We start from the raw sequence: 22,136 nt of genomic DNA, 5'->3' as shown, positions 1-22,136 counted from the left end.
CTGTTCATAAAAATGTGGGGGTGAGTGCATGTAAGAGCAAAATGAATTTGCTGAATCCTTGCTCCTTCTTACTATCAAACCAGAGCTGAATAACTGAAATAGGTTTAATAACTATTCATTAAAATCTAGCTCTAAACCATTTAAAGACTATAATACAGAGATTAAAATATCAATAACATAGATTTGTGTCGTTTCTCTCTACACTGAAAATATTTATTTTTAGTATATTGATATTTTGCATGGAAGATGCAGTATATGCATTAACACCACGTGTTGAGGAAAATCAGTCTCTGCAGTCAGCATTACGTCTCTTGTTGTATAAAAGTACATATGATAGCCTTGAGAATCAACAGTTGAGGCACAAACCCTAAGTAACGTAAAAGGCTAAGCTGATTTACTAATTAGAGGGCAGAAAATATGAGTTCAGGCATATACCTACACAGAGACACAATTTGGAGCAAAATTCAACTTCAGCAACCCAGTTCAGCAATTCAATGAATTTCAAAGAAATTCAAAGTCTTTAAATAAAACCTTTTCATGAATTAGATTTCTCATTATTTTTTACCACAATAAGTTGTTTTTCCAGTAAGTCTAATTACAATTCTCATAAAAGTAGTTATTAAAAATAATTTTAAAATGTAAAGATGATTGGAAAGTTGTCAAAATGTCTACTCACAAAAAATAACTCACTAAATGAGTTACTTCTAATTAGAAGTTACAATTATGTTTTAATAATTATATTCTCATTTTTCTATGTGTTTCCAAAGGGAGAACATTTTCAATTTTATCAAAAAGAAAAAAAACATTATTTTATTATTTATTATTAAACTCTTCACTCCTTTTTCTAAATACTGTAAAAAACTTTCAGAAATAATGTTTCATAGCGTTAAAAAAAAAAGTGAATAATATAGAATAAATTTGAATTTTATATGCAGATCTGAGACAGTCCGCTTGACAAAGCTAAAACCCCTTCCTCCTTTTTTTAAGTTGTAGCTACATTTGCTGAATCACTGGGGCTGATTTTACAGAAGCTTCCAGCAGATTGATTTTCTTCTTATTTTCATCTTTTTTTTTCCAGATAGAATAGTTCAGGTGCTTGCAACACCAAGAATACAAAAAGAAATTAATATTCAAGTGTTTAAGAGTTTCATTACAGAACAAATGGGAGATACTTTGATGAGGAAGAAAGTTATTTAAACCAGTGATAAAAAGCAGCTACCACAGAAAGTTTTAAAATATTTCAATTATATTTAATTATCAAGTATTTTAGTTATATTTAATTATGACATGTCAGTAGCTGTATATATTCCTAAGAAAATAACCCACAAAATGCTGTGTACCTAAGTTAAACGTTCCAAAATTTTGGTATAAAGTTTTAATTCATATATGATAGTGCTGTTAAACTCTGAACACTCACAGGGACTCTAAACACCTCAATTATGCTATTTGGATAGATTTCTTTTTTCTGTATTTTTTTTTTTCCTTCATTGGTAAATCTTTCAACTTCTATTCTACTATTTAAATGAACACAAATTACATTAGTCACATATCAATGTCTCACTTTCCAGACCTTCGGTGTCTTCATTTGCAAAATGGTATCAAATACCCGTTTAAACACCTTAAGCTGCACTTTTGTGGAGGTGGCAACGTAAACCAGACTTTAGTATAACACTTCTATCAACTGTTTTTTCTGTAGAGAAAGCACTGTACAGATATTCTTACAGAACTTACCAAATATCTTTCTGAAGAGACACTGACTAAAATAAGATCATCTCCAACACGCACTTTTTCTCCTTCTGATCGTTGCTTGGAAGCAGGATGGATGGTCCACCAGCATGCCTCACCTATATCATCATTGAGTAATAGCAGAGAAAGAAATTAGAAAGAAAATGCCCAACATTATTGCCATTACTTTCACATTTATCTCAATCCTAAAGTTCTGACCCAGTTTTCAGTTGGGTAAACCAAGTTTCTACGTGTTTTCCATAACTAATATCGTTCCTGCACCACCTTGGTCAGAAACTCAGCTGGAAATAATACACATATGCAGAAGACAGCAAGACCTCTGGAACAGTGATTCCAGAGTAAGGAGGTGGCTCTCTGTGTTCTCTAGGCAACCTGGTCCAGGCTGCTTTTGCTAAAGGGCTTCCCTGTCGCCTTCGTTCCAAGTTCCAGGAAAGACCTCGAAGAATATTCCGCTGAGAATTAGGACAAAGAAGCAGAGCAACCCATCACTAAGGGCAATAAAAACAAGCATCCATAATACCACTTAAAATAATATTTGAAAGATCTCATAAATCCAAATTCAATTATGGTCTTCCACTTCTACTGACTGTTAATGTCTCTAATTCCCCAGAATATTTGTAAGTATTAAAGTCACAAATTTTGTTCCCATGATAAACCTTGCTTTCAGATATACTTCTTGAACAAAAAGCATGCTTTTCAGAAAAAAACTCTTTGATCTTGGAACTGTTCAATTGTTGCTGTTATTACTGTTATTACTCCTAGCTACAGCGAGACTTTAAAAAACAAGCAAACTTCTTATTTCTAATTAAAAAATTACACCAAACTGATGGCATTGTAAGAAGCTATATCAGTCTTAAAAATACAAATAAACCCAAGTCACCAGTAGTTCTAAAACTTTAATAGAATCTTTATTTAAAATAATACAAGTTTAAAAAATTTTCAGCAGAAGGTTTCTACAAGAATAACAACTTGGGAATATTCCTTTACTTACCTTCAATATTATAAATTTATATTTAAATATCAGTAGACGTGTTTATATCTCATAGAAAAGAAATGACATAATCTATTAGAAAATGTAAAGATAAGATACTGAATGTGTAAAACACAGAAATATTAAGTTTTGTTTCTTTAGTCCTTAAAATAGACTTAATTTTTATGTGATTTATATGTATTTATAGGTCTCTGTTCTGATTTTTAGACTGAAAGTATTCTTCATTACATAGTCTTTTAAACTAGTGTTTACCTGTTGTGTCCTCTTGCAATCCTACATCAAATGCCAGCTTATCCATTGAAGATCGAGATGTAGAGAGGCAGCACAGATACTATCAAAATAAAAAAGCATGCATTACTAGTTCTGTTCACGTCTGATAATCCACTGAAATATAAAAAGCCATCAACCTCCTAAGACAGGATTAATTATTCTTAAATTATCCCCACTAGTTACTATCGTATATGCCTGATAAACTGAATGGCACTCAAGGAGACTTGACAAAGATATATGTTCTAAAATAACCTCTCAGTCTACCCAGGTTATCTTTCCACTGAGACAGAAATAGTGGAAATAAAGGAGCTGGTTAAATCAAAGTTCAGCTCCATGAAGCCTCACTTGTAGTTAAGGAATTTGGAACCTGTATAATTCATCAGGGAATTGAAGAGTAAGGCTTCTGTCCAAAATATGTGCAAGAAGGAATTTCCTCTTCCACTCAGCCTCCAACATATGTTCAGGTTGCCAGCCAGATGCCAGCTGTGGATTCAGCTTATGCAATATGCAATATCCAAGGGAAAAAAAAATGAGAAATCACCAACTCAAAATAGACTGACAAACAGAGAACTCATCACTATGGAGCCAGACTCAGTTTTAGCACTTACCCAGATATGACCAGCTCAGTTTTGTATTTCGAAGCACCTACCCTTCACAAAGGTTTCCATGAACCACGGGTAAAACGTCTCTTTGATGTGAATAATTCTCCAAATATCAGTAAATGGCAATAGTCTGGGCACTTTCAAACGTAACTTTAATACAAAAAAGAAATCATTGCTGCTATCAACTCCTGTTACATACCATGCCGCTGTAGGAATGGCGTAGCAGGATTGCATGCCCATAGAGTAGTGTTCGATGACCGCCACCTTGTGCAGACTGAAAGATAAAGAGAAGTGATATAGTGATATGTTGTAATAAAATCAGACTTTTTGAGAAAGAAAAAAGAAAAAAAGAAATCCTCGTCAATCTCTGGACAATCTGTATTTGCCCTGTGACAGAGAAGTCTATTTCTCTACAAAATGCTATTCAGGGATTAGTTCAAGGAGGTAGTTTTATGAATGTGTTCTCTTTAGTTTTGATTGCCTCTTAACATACTGACCTTTTAAGTCCTTGGGGCAGATCTTTGGATGGGCGAATCTAGAAGTTACTGACTTCTTCTATTAGAAGTGCTCAATTCACTGATGAAGAGAAAATGGTGTACTTTGTACCGTCAACAATTTGATATAAAATATATTCTAGAAGCTTGAATCCTTCTTCCTTGGGCTGAAAGCAGACGGCCTCTAGAGAAGAGCAGCTTTAATGCGTGTCACACTACCCTCTACACCCTTATGTATTGTTAAATCTCTCCATCTTCACCCATTTTCCCTCCAAATGATATACTTTTCTATACAGAAGGTATGCAGAGGAAGCTTCTGGAGTATTGTCCCTGTTTTACCAGAAAGTGTTAATGATATATCAAGCACATTGAAGATCATCAACTTCCAGACTGCTTGCCCCAGTGTTTAAACACTATCAGACAGAACTCTTTATCTGCTAGGCCAGGTAAGTGCTCGAAGACGTCCAAGCTAACTGAACAGGATTTGGGGGTTCTGAAAATTCAGAAATCATGCCTGAGTAAACGTTCCTCTTGAGAAATGCAGCATAAATCTTGAGTGAAAGAAAATTAAAGTAATAAAATTCACTTTTATCCCAAGAAAATGCGACAATTTTTTTCCACAGTATTTTCATTATGGTTTCTATTTATCTATAATCAGTTTAACCACTCATGAAAGAATAGATGAATCTTGTTAAAGCGTGAGCAATCTTTCAAATTCTGCTGAAGATTTATGAATTCCTTAGACGGAGATGCAGCTGACTGACATTGGTCAGGAGCAGAGACTGTCAGACAAGACACTGGTAAGAGCATAAGTCCATATTCCTCTGACAGAACATCACACTCTTCAAGCAATATCAGTAAATACATATTTTTGAGTCTACAAATATAACAACTACATAAGCAGCATTATTCTGTCATATAGGACTCCTAATTTCTTATTACAGCATTTATACCCTTTCTTTTATCACAGTAGACCGACCTTCTGTTTGACTGGATCATCAGATTCATTACAGAATAAATTGGAAACAATCATACTATGTTGTCTCTCTGGCAGCTTCATTTCAGCGCTGAAGATCAATTTACCTGAATGGTGGCAACACACAATTATTTCCCCTCCTCATTTACTGGTTGTCCTTCCTTATCTTTTAATCATTAGCATAATATTTGCTGATCTTTGAGTTACTTGCTCAAGAAAAAAAAAAAAAAGAATAGGTGGAAAAACAGGCACTTCAAGAAATAATAATTTCAGCATTTTTAAGAAACTGCCAGGAATTTCTGGCTTTTATCTTTACTGAGAAGAGAGCATCTTGATGGACACATGGTATATTTTGACTTTCAATAAACTGCATAGCAGTCAAAATGCAGGGAGGCACATTCAATAATCTCCTTGGAAGATGGAATGACATGAATTTTTATTAAGAAAGAATAAAAGTCATGGTCATTGTCACAGACACATCTTGACAGTGAGATATGAAGATTTAGCTTTGAACTACCATTACTACCACCACTTTTTCCAAAGGCACAAGGAAAGAATGAGACATTTGATAATGTCAGGCCCTTTGTGCCAAAGATGAATGCTGAATGTCCGCTGCTCGTCATATTAGGGAAAAGGGGAAAAAATGCTATGAACATACTGCCTTACCAACATTTCAGATTTGCCTGGAAGCTTTATCAACAGCAGGCATAGCTACCCAACCAACAAAGTCACTTATATGGACAAAAGTTTGAAATTTCACTCATATTTTTATCAAAATTATTCTGTGTTACTAGCCACAAATTTGATATCTAACATATAGATTTGGTTGCCTGTTGTACAAAAGATAAGAGGAATAGTGGGATCAACAAAATCACACTATGTTAGCTTGCCCTTGTTTTGGCCATATTGATTTGTCTGCCTAGCACCTATTTTGTTAAACGCCCATTTGTAGCCAAACAGCAGAAAGGTTGGCTCAAAAAAATTTCAATCATCACTTTTGTGAAAAATGGGGAAGTGGTTTTTTAGATAATTTTTCCCAAGAGGATTAAAGTAATTCTTTTTAACCAACATTACGTTGCCCATTAAAAAAATGCAAGCAAGTTTGCTGTTTCTGTTTCTTAGACAGAAAACAAAGAGTTGCAAAAAACATTTCAAGCATTTTCCACTTAAAGGTTTCTGAGAGGCAATTATAATCCAGCCATCCACATGGAGGGAAAGTGAAAAGATGAACCACAGAAAAATACGGGAGAAACTGGAAGAGAAAGCTGGTACTATGCAACTGCCTTCCATTTTGGAGCGTGCTTTCCAGGATACGTACATACCTATAAGTTAATTTCCTATTTTAAAGGCTCATTTCATAGCTAAATACTCAGCATTTATCTTTATGCCAGAAACTGCATAGTAAGTAGCTGTTGGGCCATGACTGTCTACTGAAAGAGTCTTTGATTTTCAAAATAATCCATTGCTACAGTTGCAGAGAACTGTAAATTTTCCATGTCAAAAAAAAATTAAAACAAAATAAATTTAAAAGTTAACAATTGGACTTCTATGGCAAAGATGTAACATTCCAAGATCAGGTGTGCCACTGAAGTTTTACCAAGTTTCGAGTAATGTTCAAATAATACTATGTCAGAAGACACTGCAAGTAAGACTTCTTGGAAGCCACAATCCGTAACGCCCACAGACTTTTGCACAAATATATGAATGGCAGTATAACGCAAGCAAGTTTCTAGCAACCACACTATTTATCATGAGTGTTATTTGCTTTATGTTTTTAATTTCCAATTTTAGAGTAATTTCTAAGTTGAACAATACGTTCCCTGAATAAAACCAGTCTGGAGAAAAATGTATTTTCAAATTTTCAAAGAATTTTCAAAATTTTTCGAAGAAAAATTCATCCATTGAAGTTCTACAAGCTATGCCATTCAGGAGTATCAATTATATGAACTCTTCTCCTCATTTTATCCTCCAAGAATTTGGGTTTTAGAATAACAACTGAAAAACCTTCAGAACTGGTAAACACTACAGTCAATAAATTGAGATTGAAAGCATAATAGAGCAAATTCACACTGCTTGTGAAAACTTCATATAAACTGCCCATCTCTAGTCTAATATTTCTGCAGCTAGAATACAAGATTAATTTGGAGTCATCTCATTACCCAAAAGCCATCACCGAAGCAAAGGCAATTTAGAATACAACAACAATTAGAGCTGAAGAGATTAGCATTCAAAATATATAAACAGCTTTCAAGTTCAATGCGTTGTTAGACCAGGCAACCAGACTACTAAGAACCTGAGCTGCTTAATTTGATGTAAAGAGTGTTATCTTGAAACGAAAATAAAGAAGGAAAATAAGTTAAAATTCGGAAATATTTCTTTTCCTTGTTTTCTTAATAGAAACAGGATTAAAATGCAAAAAAAAAATTAAAAATTACAACCTACAAACTACCTGAAATGTGCAAATGATGGAAGCGACATAACATGAAATATTTATAATTAGATTGAACAAAAATTTATACATTTTACTGCAAATACCAATCCTACAGTAAGATATGTTATACAAGAGCCAATACACCCTTTATATCTGTACAATTCTGTATATACACAACTGTCATATGTACAGACATGCAATCACCTGACAGATTAAAACAGGTATTTCATTGACGTTAATTCACACAGTAGCACTTGCACCACTGCGCCTATGGCTGCATTGCTACACTTCCGGCCATACACAAGAAGCTGCAGGAAATTAACCATGGTGACATTGAACAAGTGTTTTGGAGCCATTTGTGCTTCTGGGAACCTCACTTACAATGAGAATTTTTAGAGACTAGTGGCATCCAAGGAGATTTTGAGTCAAATAGCCATTACCTTTCCATTCTTTTGAATGGAAAGAACAGCCTTATTTCTACTAGAGAAAACATTTCTTAGACCAATGAGTATTCTACTGCAAGCAAATGCCGATATTTCTTTGCTGACTTTTCTTCACAGGCCTACACAATCTCCAAATGTATGAAAAGGGAAAAAGCTATGAGCTTCAGAGAAAGACAAACATGTGAAAGTATGTAATTAAACAGGATAGTTATTTCAGTGTTTTGTGCGTGTACAGACAAAGCTTTCATAACATTGTCATTATTCAGAAATCTAATGCTTGAGAAAGCCTGACAGCAATTGCATTTAGCACATGGCTATTCAGACAATTCTAGTCACTCATGAAAGCGATTTAAAAATACTGAATGTGTCACAAGAACAGGAACTGAAGCACACTCTCTAGAAAATCATACAAGATAACACACTGAGTTTTTAAGAACGATGTAATGGCTTTTTCTGCCTCATTCCATGATGAGCCCATAACAGCAGAATGGAATTAGTGGCACATGCTATAAGGAAAATGACAGTACAAAGACTAGATTGTAAGGAAGTATAGTTTGATGGACTTAAAAAAATAAAAATAGAAAAATCAAGTGAAACAACAAGCTACAAGACATCAGCAGTAAATCCCTCAAAAATGCAGTCCATATAATTTACAGTAATGGTAAATTACGACCTAATTGCTGCTTAGCCTAGTGTCTCCTCTGTGCCCCAGATCCAGTCATAGGAAACACCAGCCCAAATGGTCTAGATGGAACTTAGGACCACTCAGTATTGGTCTGAATGGGTTTCTAAAAAAATACTATACAGCTATTTTCATGGCACTGAAGATTTTTAACATATGAGAGCAGCTGTACAGTAAAAGAAGCAATGTACTCCCTGTTTTTCTTCACAAATGTTTTCCAAGGCAAATACTGCAAGATAACGTTAAAAGTTTCAAATATGACTTCTAGTGGCTATTTCGTATGTACACTGGAGTAAAACAACGCACTGAGTACTTACACTTCATTAAAATGGAGCAAGCCTCTGAAACAAAGCCTAAGTTAACACTTTATGGCCAAAGCCAATTGGGAAATCGATGCTTACTGAATTTATTGTTGTCACAGACTTAAAATGCTAACAGCAGCTTAAAACTGCAACATGTAATAATGGAACAGTGATTTCAAAACACACTAACTTGGTATTTAAAATAAAAATGTTGCCAACTTTCATATTTAAACAGCAATGTGACACATTTGGATGAGGGGAAAAGCTAATTGTTTCTACTAATGGCCATCTTACACTTAAAATAGATGCTGGAGACAACAGCATGTCAAACAGAGGACAGCTATACTTCATAAATACACTTGCAAATATAAATGCAAAAACATTCTCTGCATCACGAGTGTGTTCTAAGTTTCATGAAGCTCCGCAGTTTATTTCTAACATTTATACTGTTAAAAAACTACAGAATCAGTGAAAAAAAAAATCCTATCTCTAAACCTAGACCCTTAGTTCAAAAGTATAAGCAGAAGTTTATAATTAAACACAGAATATCCTACAATTACCTGCTTTTAAATTAAAAACCATCACCATCACAAAAAGAAACCAAACAGGAAAGTGCACCCACCAGTGATGGAACCTTCTCAAAGTCCCTTCCCTGGGACTCACGTTGGAGCTGTCAAATTTCCCATTACGTGGGTCTGATCACAAGTATTGGCTTGAAAAAAACTACCTACCATGCATTCTGAATAAAAGTATATTTAGTCCCTGGAGTGTGCTGTTCCGAGTCAGAAACCACCTGTGCCAAGACCAGAGATGTAAGGCTGTTGGCATCAATGCCAATGAAAGTTTTTAAACCAGCAGGCCAATACAAATATTTAACCTGAACGGGTTCTTTAGAAAGAAAACTGTGAGTGCACAACGAGGAACATGTGCTTTGTTCATATATAATTCTTCAGCACTTCCTGCATTTAAGAAAATTAAAGGCACCCATTTAGTAATCTGCAAGATAGAAAGGAAAGTACTGAAAGGATGTGGAATAAATGTAGATCTTGAAAGCTTTTGAGTCCTCACTAAGGAGAAAGAAAACTCCATGATGGCAGAATTAGCAATGAAGTGAAAGAAACTGGGAAAAGACTAAAAGGAACTGGGATGAATAGGAGGGAAGGATGTCCCACAGTCTAAAACCATCTCACTATGGTTCTACACATAAATATTTGCATAATGCTACAACAATTTTTGTAGACGAGAGGATGCTCAAAATGATGTTTCCATAGCAATGTAAAAACTACTCATCCATTCACTTCATTATTAATATGCAATTTTTTAATCTGTTCTAGACCAATGCTGATGGAGGCCAGCATTTATCTAAAAACAGCAGTGATGTTGCAATCCTACAAGCTGACTAGAATTGGAGACCACCACAGGTAAGTGTTCGATGAGACCTCTTACTCCCCACAATTATATCACTGTCTATATTTTTTCACACTGAACACAACTTCAGATGACTAACGAAAGCTTCTTTTTAATACTAGGCAACAGCCACCTGGAAAACATGGGAAGGCTCATTCTTTTAATACCAGCATGATTAGTAACAGCTTATGAAAATCTAAAAGAATTTCTTGATGACAAAACACAAACTCAGCAGAGAGAACAGCCAGAAGAGAGAAAAAGGCACTTTTGGACAGTAATTCAACCCATCTAAAATCTGAGCGACTCTTTGATGATACCTATGCTTCTGCTTGTGGTTACACAGGGAGCTTAGGATATCCATGGCTCTAAATCAGGCATTTCAGTTTTGTGGGATGAATGCTGGTCAGAGAGTCCAGAAAACCCCAAGCGGTGGTGACAACAGAATGTCTGGAAACAGTCTGAGTCACTGCAGAACTTGTGAAGCAACCCTGGAATAGAGCTAGAAGGCTTGTGAGACAAGATCACTCAGGCAAAACTAAACAATTCGCACTTGGAATAGCAACGCTGGGAAATTACATCTCCAGCAGCATCGGAGAACTTGAAAATGCTGCAAGCAGTAAAGACTACAAACAAAGCTACAGAGTGTGAGCCAAGGAGTTTTACATGTTCTTCTTGCTCATAGAAGTATCCATTTTCTTTAAAAATCCTGACAGAAAAAAAGACAGAATTTCCTTTCCAAAGTAACAGCATCCAGGCCCAGAAGCCTTGAATTCTTCTACCAAAAACCAAAAACGCTAATGAGACCCTTCTGCAATCACTGTGCTCTTCGGCTGCCATTTCCAGTGGTTGGCACCAAACCCACAGCATTTAGTTGCTTAGAATTTAAAGATGCAAATTAAATCAATTCACTGACATGTGGCACTGTGGTAGTATATTCCTTCAACCCGCCCGTATCAAGTAACAGCAAGACCAAAGGGCGAATTCAAACCAGTCTAAAACCTCTTTGCTTGTCTCACTGTAGCCTATATACCACGTCACAATGGAATAACAAACAGGAAGTTGAACCTATCAAGACTTTATACATGCTATACATATTCTAGTCTTTACACCTTAGTTTTAAATCACTACTTAGTTGATTGACTTTTCATGGAATTCACTACAAAACAGTAAGTGCTGCAAAAATTCACGTACGGAGATCAGTATGACTGATGAATGCTGGTACCTACTCTTAGATAATGATGGCCACTGTGACAAAAAAAAAAAAAGAAAAAAGAAACAAAACAAACTTCTTTCATTGACATGATCAGCAGTTACCTCCTATTTTATGTGTCATGCCAAGCCAAAGAACAGAAAAAAAGGGTTTAGCTAAACTATAGGTTTCCTAAGGATAACTTGCTTTAAAAGCTGCATTACAATGTGTAATTATGCTTTATATAAATATCACATAAAAATCTGAACCTGAATAAATCAACTGGCCAATAAAAATCATGAGTGTGTCTTATTCAGTTAAGGACACTGAGATATTTTACCATCTATATTAGAAAGATTGGAATCATTGGTAATAATGATAAACATTTGTGCCAGCACCATGCTAAATGATCCCAATTTTGCTAATACCGACCTGTCAGAAGGCAGAATAAACAGCCACATACTTAGAAGCACTTCAAATATACCTCATATTTCCAACACTACATTTATGTTATCACTTTCCCAGCAATGGGAAACCTCACATCAATGAAAAGCAGATACAGCAGTGAAAATAAATCAAAAATAAATAATATTGATCACTTGTTTCCAGCCTTCTATGTAAAACAAACATTTATATTTATGGCTGAGGCAATACTTCCATTACAAATTCCTACTTTCAAGCACTTTCAGGGGTTTGGAAAAAAATTGCCCAAGAGGATAAAATGTATTGATTTCTCCCTTATCCTAGTGAAGATTTGTCTTCCCCTGTACTCCTCCTCCTTCACTGCATAGGAGATAGAAGGAATTAATAAAAATCTTCCTGGTTATTTTAGAGCTAAATAAGTGGAGGAGGGAGGCATTTTTCACAGGTTAAGGATTGTGCCTAAGCTTTTTCTGTTGCTGTATGATACAAGGAATGTGAATTATCCTTGTCATTTCAGAAAGAAACTCACAGATAAAGAATAAGACAGACAGTCAAGTGGGAAGAAAAGATGGATCAGCAGAGGAGTCATGCTAAGAAAATTCCTCTGACATCATTAAATCCAGCCCTTAAAATAGCACTGCTTATCTAGCCCAGAATTCCTCCCTTTTGGAGAATGACAATGAAGCAAGACCATGCCATAGAACAGCAAACTCTTAGGGGATGAAAACCAGTAAACAAATCATTTTAGAAGATGAATTCGGAATAGATGTTGATAATTAAAGGAAAAAGTAGAAAACGGATAACAAACACATCTTGGCTATAATGACAGCTAATTATTCAAATATCAGTTATTCAACATATTTGGAGGCTCACTAAGTGCCTTGTCACAATCTTAAGAAGAAGAAGAAAAAAAAAAAGCACTGAGAAGCATCCTGCATATGCTTACTGACCCGAGGCAGTGAAGGGCCAGTGACCCCCAGCCCAAGGGCTCCCCACTCCCCCCACTGAGACACCATACCATCACAACAGCATTCTTGCGACAGAAGAAACAGTGTGCTGTCCCCGCTTTCCAAAACGCCCAAGTGTTTTACTGGGACTTTTGTTATTTATTCACTGTCTCAAGATTTCTTATTTACCAGGTAGTGTTGCATTCTCAGTGAAAGGGTAAGGATGAATGGAGAATTAGAGAAGCCATCCCAGAGTCCTCTTTCCACAAAGGTGCCTGCCTTTGGTCCTTCATGATCTAAATAAACCATAACCCCAATCCAAACTAGAGTCAGCGTGGTTTCTAAAACCAAATTTTTACAAAATTCAGTATGTGCTATTTTAGTGAAGGCAAGTTTGATGCTGATGTTAAAAATAAAGAAAAAGAATGAATTAAATTAAATTGTAGGAATTCACAGAAAGTATAATACTAAATGTTTAACTTGCTTACCTTCATCATAAATTTCTGTAGAGCCATGAGAAGGAGAAAAAAAGAGAAAATGTGAAATGAATATTTGCTTTCAGGTGCTTAAAAATGGGATTTGTTTTCCCTGAGAAAGTGAGTGGGATACACAGAACTGCAAACCACATTTAAAAGGAACATTTATCATTGCAATTAGCATAATTATAGCTCATACTAGAAAGCAAAACAGCTGCTCAGAACAAGGCTTCATCATTCTTTTATGCAATAGTTTTCTCAAATTTTTTTTACTTTAAATAGTGTAGCACATTAAATACTTATTGCTTAAAGATAAAACACAGTACAGGTAAAACAGGTACCACGCCTGATCATCTCAAACAACTTGCTCTGCAGATAGTTTCTAACTAAGTACAATGCGAATTGTAAAGTCCTGCATTCAAAGTGTAGTGCTGGAGAGCAACACCACTATTGTAGTAATGTATCATATGTAAATGCACAATAAATCAAGAAAATTAAAACATTACTAATATTTCATGCCGTGATTAAAAAAAAAAAAAAAATTCAGTGCCACATGACTGATGTCAGAAGATTATGGAAATTTTTAGGTTAATTTTGATGGAGGTGCTCAAGAATAAAGGGAGAGTGATATGTTATGTTACATGCAGTGGCTTGGTTTTCTTTGTGAGAGTTCTATGGCCACCTTTTCCTCTTTTGACCTCATCAGTTCATGTTTTGATATCACAAAGTTTGAAGCTGAGAACTGAAATTTGGCAGCAAATCTCTTTGCCACATGAAAAGCAAGTCTAACTGGAGAACTTCCAAGCAAGACTGGGTGCTTTCATTTCATACATGCTTTTAAAAAAGAAGTATGTGTTCTCAAAGATGTACAAGATGTTCTAGCTAAAAAAAAAAAAAAAAAAAAGCCTAATCTAATGATCTCAAAATGTTCACAGACTCCTAGAAAGTTTTCTATTTGGTAGCTAGACATTTGGAAACAGGTTGACCAAAACTAAAGATCATGCACCCTGTCCACCATCCCCATAAACCAAGGATTTAAAATACAGTATGATCATTTTGGCATTATTATTCATCCCATTCTTGTCATCCCAATATTTTGTTTGCTTTTACTGGATGGCTCCAGAAACTAATCAGAAGTCTTTGCTGAGCTGTCTACAGTGGAGTGTGTGTGTAAATTCATTAATATAGAAACCAGTTAATTACATGATTCATTCTAAAATAACCTTTCCTATATTCGTCAATACTGAATTTCATTTGCCATCATGCTGTCAGTTTATCAAGGAGATTAGATCCATCAAAGACCTCCGTGTCTTCCAGCTGCCATTCTTCTACGAAATGTTATTCTGAGAACCACGCAATCCCACTGCTTTTTCCATATTACAAGCACATTAAACAACAGTCCTTTTGTGAAACCTTCTGGTTCTGTTTTTGATAATTTATTTCAACTGCTTGATTGTAAACTCTTAACTAACTTCAAATTAAAGCCAATAGTTTATCTCTTCCCTTGATTACTAAAATGATACAGCAGCTTCTTGTGCTGGATTTTTTTGGAAGACCAGATTTAACAATTCATTCTCTTTGGTTGACATAGTAAATGAACTGTAACAAATGAGAGAGAAACAATTGTCATCTGTTTGTTTGCATCTGTCATATCGTGTTCTCTAGAGTTACTCTGGTTCCTTAATAATTTTGAAGATGATTTACATGTCATTCTTAGAGACAGAAAGTGCCATGAGCAGTCCTCCTCAAGCTAGAAAACCTGAAAGACAACAGTGGGTGAGGGAAGTCTGAAAACATATATCCACCTACTGCTTCAAAACCACCAGGGGAAGAAATACTCTGAAACTTAATTGTTGTAAAAATGCTTTCTCTTCATGGCAAACACTTAAATGCACATTATGTCCACGAATGTGAAGAGAATGGCCCTGTGAAACTTCAGGCCAAGCCTGAGAAGTTACCTGCCATGAACTGTGATGGCCTCAGCTGCCCAGCTACCAGCAAATGGACAAGGCAGAGGGTTCCAGCTACTCCTGTCACACCCTTCTGCAAAAACGTTCTCCGAGGTTTTTAGACCAAATCCCTTCTTAGCTAAAGGAGAATGCTTACTTTGAAAAACATTCACTTTCAGCTTGGAAAACAAACAAACAAAAAACTCTGAAACAAAACAACAGAAATTATGCACTTCAGGTAGGCAACAGGCTGTTACACAAGAAATTTCCCCAACTCATCCTCTGCAGAGGGAAGAACTTTCTGCTCGTCCACACTTACTCTCTGTGCCTCAGAACAACAGCGCACATCAGTTTCTGGACTAACATTAGCAATTCAGAATGTGTATTTGAAAATTAAGCAGACAGAAATTTCAAGTTACATGTCTATTCTTAATGTCATACTAATATCCATTGCTCTTGAAAGGTATTGTTTGCCAAATGCTAACACCAAAGTGTTATAGTGATAAAAAGACAGAGCGATACAGTCACTAAGTACAACAAATAATTGTTGTACACTTGAACACTAACTCAGCTAAAAGTAAAAGAAGAGATCAAATTGTGATGACATGTTATTTTAGTTATACACAAAGTCCTACGCCATCAGTGGAACTGAACTGATCATAGTAGAGCTTGGTCACATTTACATTTGAAATGTGGCCATTCTACACACTCTAAAAAACCATACAGATATATGCAATATCCAGTATGAAACACTATTAAAAACAAGCTCAGTCTTAAGAGTTATTAAGGATGAGATTTATCTGCACTATGTAGATTTCAGCTAATTGTGTAGACTTACTTTACAGTCAGGGAAGAAACAGTCATTTCTAGAATGCAATTCATCTGATTTATTAAGATGACATTTTCTGTAGGATGGGACGAACTACGCACTAGAAGTGTTTGAATCTCTGCCTTAACTACAATTAGGAGTCTAAATAACTTGCTAACCCTACACTGTCTACAGCATAAATGCCTAAATCGCTTTCAATATCTGAAGAGCTGACCAGTTAAGAACTAAGTACAGAACACTATATTGTATCAGACACTGAAATTCAAGAATCCACGGGAGGTTCTTTACTGAGCATTCAGAAGCCAGAAGCAAGGTAATAATTGGACTTCTGACATAATACTTCTGGACTACAAATAAGTATCTCTCTTAAATCCTGTCCTACTGAAATCAATGCAAATTTAATGACTACATGCATCAAAGACCATTTCACCTTTTGAATTCATTTGTTCAAGAAATCGGAATGTGCTACGAGTTTTACATGCACCTGTTTCTCTATCATCCAATTTTATCAAAAGTTATCCTGAGAGGTAGGACTGGTAATTGAATGTAACCAACAACTGTATAATCATATTCCACTGACTTAAGTCTTCAGATGCATATGTTATCTGATCTTTTGGGGACAAATGCCTATGTGAGTCCTTAGTGTCACACAAATACCATCCTTGTGGAGCCAGATTACTTGTATGGCTTGGAACATGACTTTAAAAAACAAAAAAAATGACATCAATTTTTTGTAGGATCTCCAATTATTAGATTTGAGGCACAAAACACCCATCATTCTATCCATCATCCTTACTGTTCTCTCTCCCTCTCAAAATTAATTAAATAAATAAGTAGAATTTAAAACCTGTTGAATCTTTATCTGAGGACACTAATGATGTTGTTAATGTGAGTATTTACAGCTGTTTGGGGCTATTATATTATTTGGTTCCTTGGACAGCTTTTGAGTAGCGTATCACTTACTATGATTGTTCAAACACCTTCTAACTTATCATAATCTCACCTTAATTCTTGGTCTCTCTGGCTAGATGGAAAGAGCAAAATAGTAATGCTATTTTATTTGGAATTTTTGATAGCAAAGTTGCCAAGATTAGTTTTAAAATTCTTTTAATTTAGATATTATCTCCTGACTATATCTTTCATACTATTCTTGTAGTATTGTATTTGCTTACAGAGAAATATCAGATCTTTACACTAACCTAATCAAGAAATACTGAAAACAAGTAAACTGAAAGTAGAGAGTTTGCTGCAATTCACAGTAATACATGGAACACAGCTTGAAATTGTCAGACCTATAATATGGACTGAAGGAGAAATACCAAAGGAATCCTAGTATACAGTTAGAAATGCTACTATTCTATTAAAATAAGTTTCAGTCAGATTTCCACACAGATTTCTTCTGGAAAGAAAAAGTGTACTTAGAAAATTTTTGTATTACTTTCTCTCAGTGATGTGAATTAGACTTGGGCTGCAATTAGCATCTGCTACAATACATAGTACACTAAGGATGGAACTGCAGATGTGGTTGAAACTATAGGTGTGACATTTTAAGCAGTATTTCCATAGTCACTCCATTTCAATATGCCTGTTCATTTTAACATCATACAGTGCTATCTCCGTTTTCCTTCAAGATCTGTATGAGAATAACCAGGTGATCCTATGTTAACCCTGCTGATATTACTCCCCACATTGAGTCACCTCTGCAGTCTATGTTATATTTAAAATTTGAATTCAAATTCTTTAAGCTGGAGGATTAAATATTTGTGCACAATTAGCATATTTTCCCACCACAGTATCTGACAAAGAAATCTATATTTAAGTGAACGAACTTAGTGTGAACAAAAAATCCTCAAAAAAAAAAAAAAAAATCAAGTCCTTAGATAATTCATTTAATGATTGAAAATCACCCTGATTATAAAGCATGAATGTGCACTTAATTACTTTAATGGTACTGAAGACCATTTCTCTCTGATGAAGCTTTGTTTTGCAGGTCACTAGCTTGTTTCCTCTAGTCAAAATCCACTTAGAAGTTCTTGTTATATTTATCCAGTCCACACTATCCTCAAAGCCATAACTTAGTCACTTCTTCTCAACTCAGAAGTCTTTGTAATGAAGGCAATTCTTTTGAAAAGTGTCTAAAGTGTGTTTCCTTACTCTGCAAGTTTCTTTTCTCCAAAGAAACTGAAAATTAGTTTTACTAGTGGCATAAAACTGAGCTAACACAATAACTATTTGAGGGGAAGAGGAAAAGATTTACCATTACCTTCAGCAGAAGAGGTTCCTCTGTCTATTTAAAAGTTGCAGACAATCCTACAATGTTATAGTTAGCACAGCTTTGCCTTTAGCCAGTGTAAGGATGAAAATCCTTGTCCCTTGCACTCTAAATTTAAGAACTAATACACTTGGTTTCCCTTCCAGTAAAAAGCTCTTCAGAGTAATCTGTCTTGAAAACAATCGTTCTTAATGCCTCTTAATGTCAAATTTTCAAAATCATTCACCAGCCATGTGTTGGCAAATGTGTAAAAAATGCAAGGTTTTGGAACCCATAGATGCCCTAGAAAATTTCCGCTCCTTACAGTGAGTTCTGTTACGGTGCTAAGCATTTGTTTTGAAAGTCAAGACAGACATTCAGGTGCTTTTGCGAGAACAGAATTCCTCTAAAAATCAAACCCTTAAAGTATACAGCACCCAACTTGAAATCTCAAATTTGCAAAGAAACACCAATAGTTGCTAATTCACAGCAACAGACACTTTAAAATTATTTCCCTTATTTCATAAATATATTAAAACAGAAAAAATGACAGGCACGTTGAAAGGAATTACTTTCACTATGCATTATTCAATTTCAGCTTATTTCATTACTGTTATTTTCTCTGTAAATAAGATATATTCGGTGTCTTCTAACTTTCATTTGAAATGTAGTAAATCCCTCTGATAAAATGTCGGGTTCCCCCCCCCCCCCAGAAAAGCCATTTTCAAATATGAAGTGGGGGCTGGGATGGAAAAGCTAAGCCTTACTCCATTAGTTTTTACGATTGGTGAGACGTATTAAACTGATTCTGCACTGAAGCAGACCTACAAGCCCTCACAGTCACACCTGCTGAGAGACAAAAGGAAAAAGCCAAAGGACCAAAGAATTTCTTAAGCCCATTTAATTCTTACCTAGCTTCAACTTCCAGCACGTGCCTTACAGTAGAATAAAGATTTTGGAACAAAATTACCAGAAGAATGACAGTTATTCAACAGGAGGAGCACAGCAGAACTGGATTGATTCCTTCCAAAATTTTCATTAGCACACTTTACAGGCTGGAACAGCTCAGAAGTGGATGACTTTAGCCTATCCTTTGAACGGCACGAAACTGCTTGCAGCAAGGTACAGTTACTAATTTGGCCATTAATTTGACATGAAGCTTGTCTAACTTAGGCTGTGGGCTTAGGCTTCAAGGCCTCCACAGACACCTAGACATAACTGAACACACTTGCATTAATCTTGGGTGTTCTACACTGGAAAATGGCTTATGAAGAAGTGTATGTATCAGAATGAGATGTCTGGCCTCAGTGACAATGCAGCTGTGCAACAGCCAGCCTTCTGCTGCATTAATTCAGTATGTACATCTGTAGTTCACCATAAGACCTCTGGTAACACTCTGGAATTATAGAGGGGGGTAAAAGCTGTTATCTGAGGTAGAATAATTTCATATTTGAAGTAAAGCCAGCACCCACTCCATCACCATCAGAGGGGAGGTTGTCTGGATTACAGAATTGGTCTATTAGGAAAAGTCTTTAGCCAATGTAACTCGAGACCAAACATTTAGCTGTGCTGTCATGGGAACCATTTCTTTTCAAAATGGTTTAAGGACACATTTCTGTGAAGCAGTCTTTCCAAAGCGTAAGATTTTGACATTACTAAATTCTGAATTAAAAAAAAGGCAGATCTGACTTGTATTTATGCAGGTAATATTATATTTTCCAATAACACATTCTTTGAATATTTCAGTCAAAACCAAGCCATGTCAGAGTGTAACCAATAAACTGCTGGCTTACAATTTTTGATGCATCATGAAGTATGAGGCCAGGTGCCTGTATACTACTGAACTTTGTTTTTATTGCTATTTTTCTCTTTATAGCAAAATTCTTCATAGGAATAAAAACACAGAATCTAAAGATTTAGAACCAAGCCCTTTCACTTGTAATTAAAAAGGTGGACAAAATGAGAAGATAACCTGACCATCATTATGGCTTAAAAACATTCCAAATCAATCCATATAAAAATTTCCTTGTTGTCACAAATATCAGATTCACAGAATAAGGATAATGCTGTCATACTAATACAATTAGCTAAAATTAATACTTAACTACAGTTATTGTTTAATAAATATTATAAACATCTACATATATATGTCACATGACAGAGATAGTTGGACATGAGTAGAAAGGGTGTTCAAAGCCTAAGCCACCATTTAAACAATGTACTTACCTACAGGAATCTCAAGCAAGCTGTATAACTTGAGTCACTATTTACTATTAACATGTAATAATCACAGATTAAAATTCTATAATGTCTGGCTGAAATAAAGTGAGACCAGTGCTCTAGCTATGTTATTGGCCATATACCAAAGGATGTCTGAGGTTGTTTCTGGTCATGTGCAGCTCAGATTAAGTATCAAGAAACCACGGAGGCCTATTATGGTCCAAGCTTTCAGAGAGGCTTCTAACATTTTAAACGTGAACAAACAATTCTACACACACTTTTATGACCACTAACTCATACATATGCAGATGTTAGAGATTACATTGGAGAAAAATGTACGTAAATATGTCCCATACAGGGGGTTATATCAGATGCCCAAACAAATATGCATGGTATACACAGACACATTAGGAAAGGCCTTAACACCACATTCAGCAGAGAACTGTGCTTTGACTTTATTTGCTAAGATCTATGAATGATTTTTTTATTCTGTAGCAGCTGTTCTCCATCATTAAATATTTCATACATATATGATTTGCAGCTAGATACAGCGTCACACGTTATTTACCGGTATGAACTATCTTTCTGTCATGCATTTTAGGATTACAGTGTCTACACTGGAAAAGACAGGGTGGGTTACAGAATGGAGTTGTAACATTAGACAGCAAGGCTCAAAACTGACAGGCAATAATCATATGTTTATATTACAGAATTCTACGATCAAATTAAAAGAGAAAAAAGTCATTGTGGTAGCATGAAATTTGGTATGACAATTCAGGAGTGACCAGATCCTACATGATCACGTATTCGCCTCTTTTTTTGAGCCATGCAAGTTGAAGGGTCATGAACACAGAGGGTATCAAAACAGACAGGTTAGACTCGGTGGCAACATGAAACATTTGGGATCAAGTGAATAAAAGACAGAATCACATACCCATTTTTCCACATCAACTAGCTGTAGAAAGAAAAAGCAAGAAATCAGTAAATCTCTTTCCTTAAAAACAGCATATCAAGTCTATTTTGAAGTTAACATTTCACATTTTCGGAAATGTATCTAGTATGAAAGAAAACGTATGAGTAGAAGCTATTCTCCTGGCATCTCCTCTTTAAAATGCCAATACCTCACTTTTTGTCTTTATTTTATGGGAAGCACTTCAAATTCTGGAAGCTCAAAATGTCCATCTAAATATCAGATAATAGGCAACAAATGAAGACCGATGCTGAATTAATTCCACATTGTATTCAGCACCAACCAGTCAAAAATACAGAACACAGTTTCCCATATCTCCATTTTCTTTCAATAAAGCTTGAACATTATTCACTTGAAAAGGTTTCGTGGCTGCTACTCAAGGTTCGCCATTTTAATGAATGCCATAAATATGAAGGTAAAATTAGGGGGTACCTGTCAAACCCTGACCCTACAACCTGCAGCATAAGAGAATATCTTGCATAAGAACAAAGAACAGCACAACAAAATGTCATTCATTTTTCCTATGGGGAATGAGAAA

At 35.4% G+C, this 22,136-nt stretch overlaps 1 protein-coding gene across 1 annotated transcript in view; it reads right to left on the bottom strand.

Moving 5' to 3' along the window:
* RYR2 (ryanodine receptor 2) overlaps window positions 1-22,136 on the bottom strand; it is a 445,326-nt gene that overhangs the window by 269,925 nt on the left and 153,265 nt on the right. Inside the window, exons 4-6 of the mRNA XM_075147916.1 lie at window positions 3,809-3,883; window positions 2,990-3,068; window positions 1,732-1,844 (exon numbers count right to left, since the gene is read on the bottom strand). Coding sequence (XP_075004017.1) covers window positions 1,732-1,844; window positions 2,990-3,068; window positions 3,809-3,883 — 267 coding nt within the window. The remainder of the gene's footprint in view (window positions 1-1,731; window positions 1,845-2,989; window positions 3,069-3,808; window positions 3,884-22,136) is intronic.

The sequence above is a fragment of the Calonectris borealis genome, chromosome 3 (assembly GCF_964195595.1).
Source record: "Calonectris borealis chromosome 3, bCalBor7.hap1.2, whole genome shotgun sequence".
Lineage (NCBI taxonomy): Eukaryota > Metazoa > Chordata > Aves > Procellariiformes > Procellariidae > Calonectris > Calonectris borealis.
Note: the sequence above shows the minus strand (reverse complement) of the source record. Positions and strands in the feature narration are given on the sequence as shown.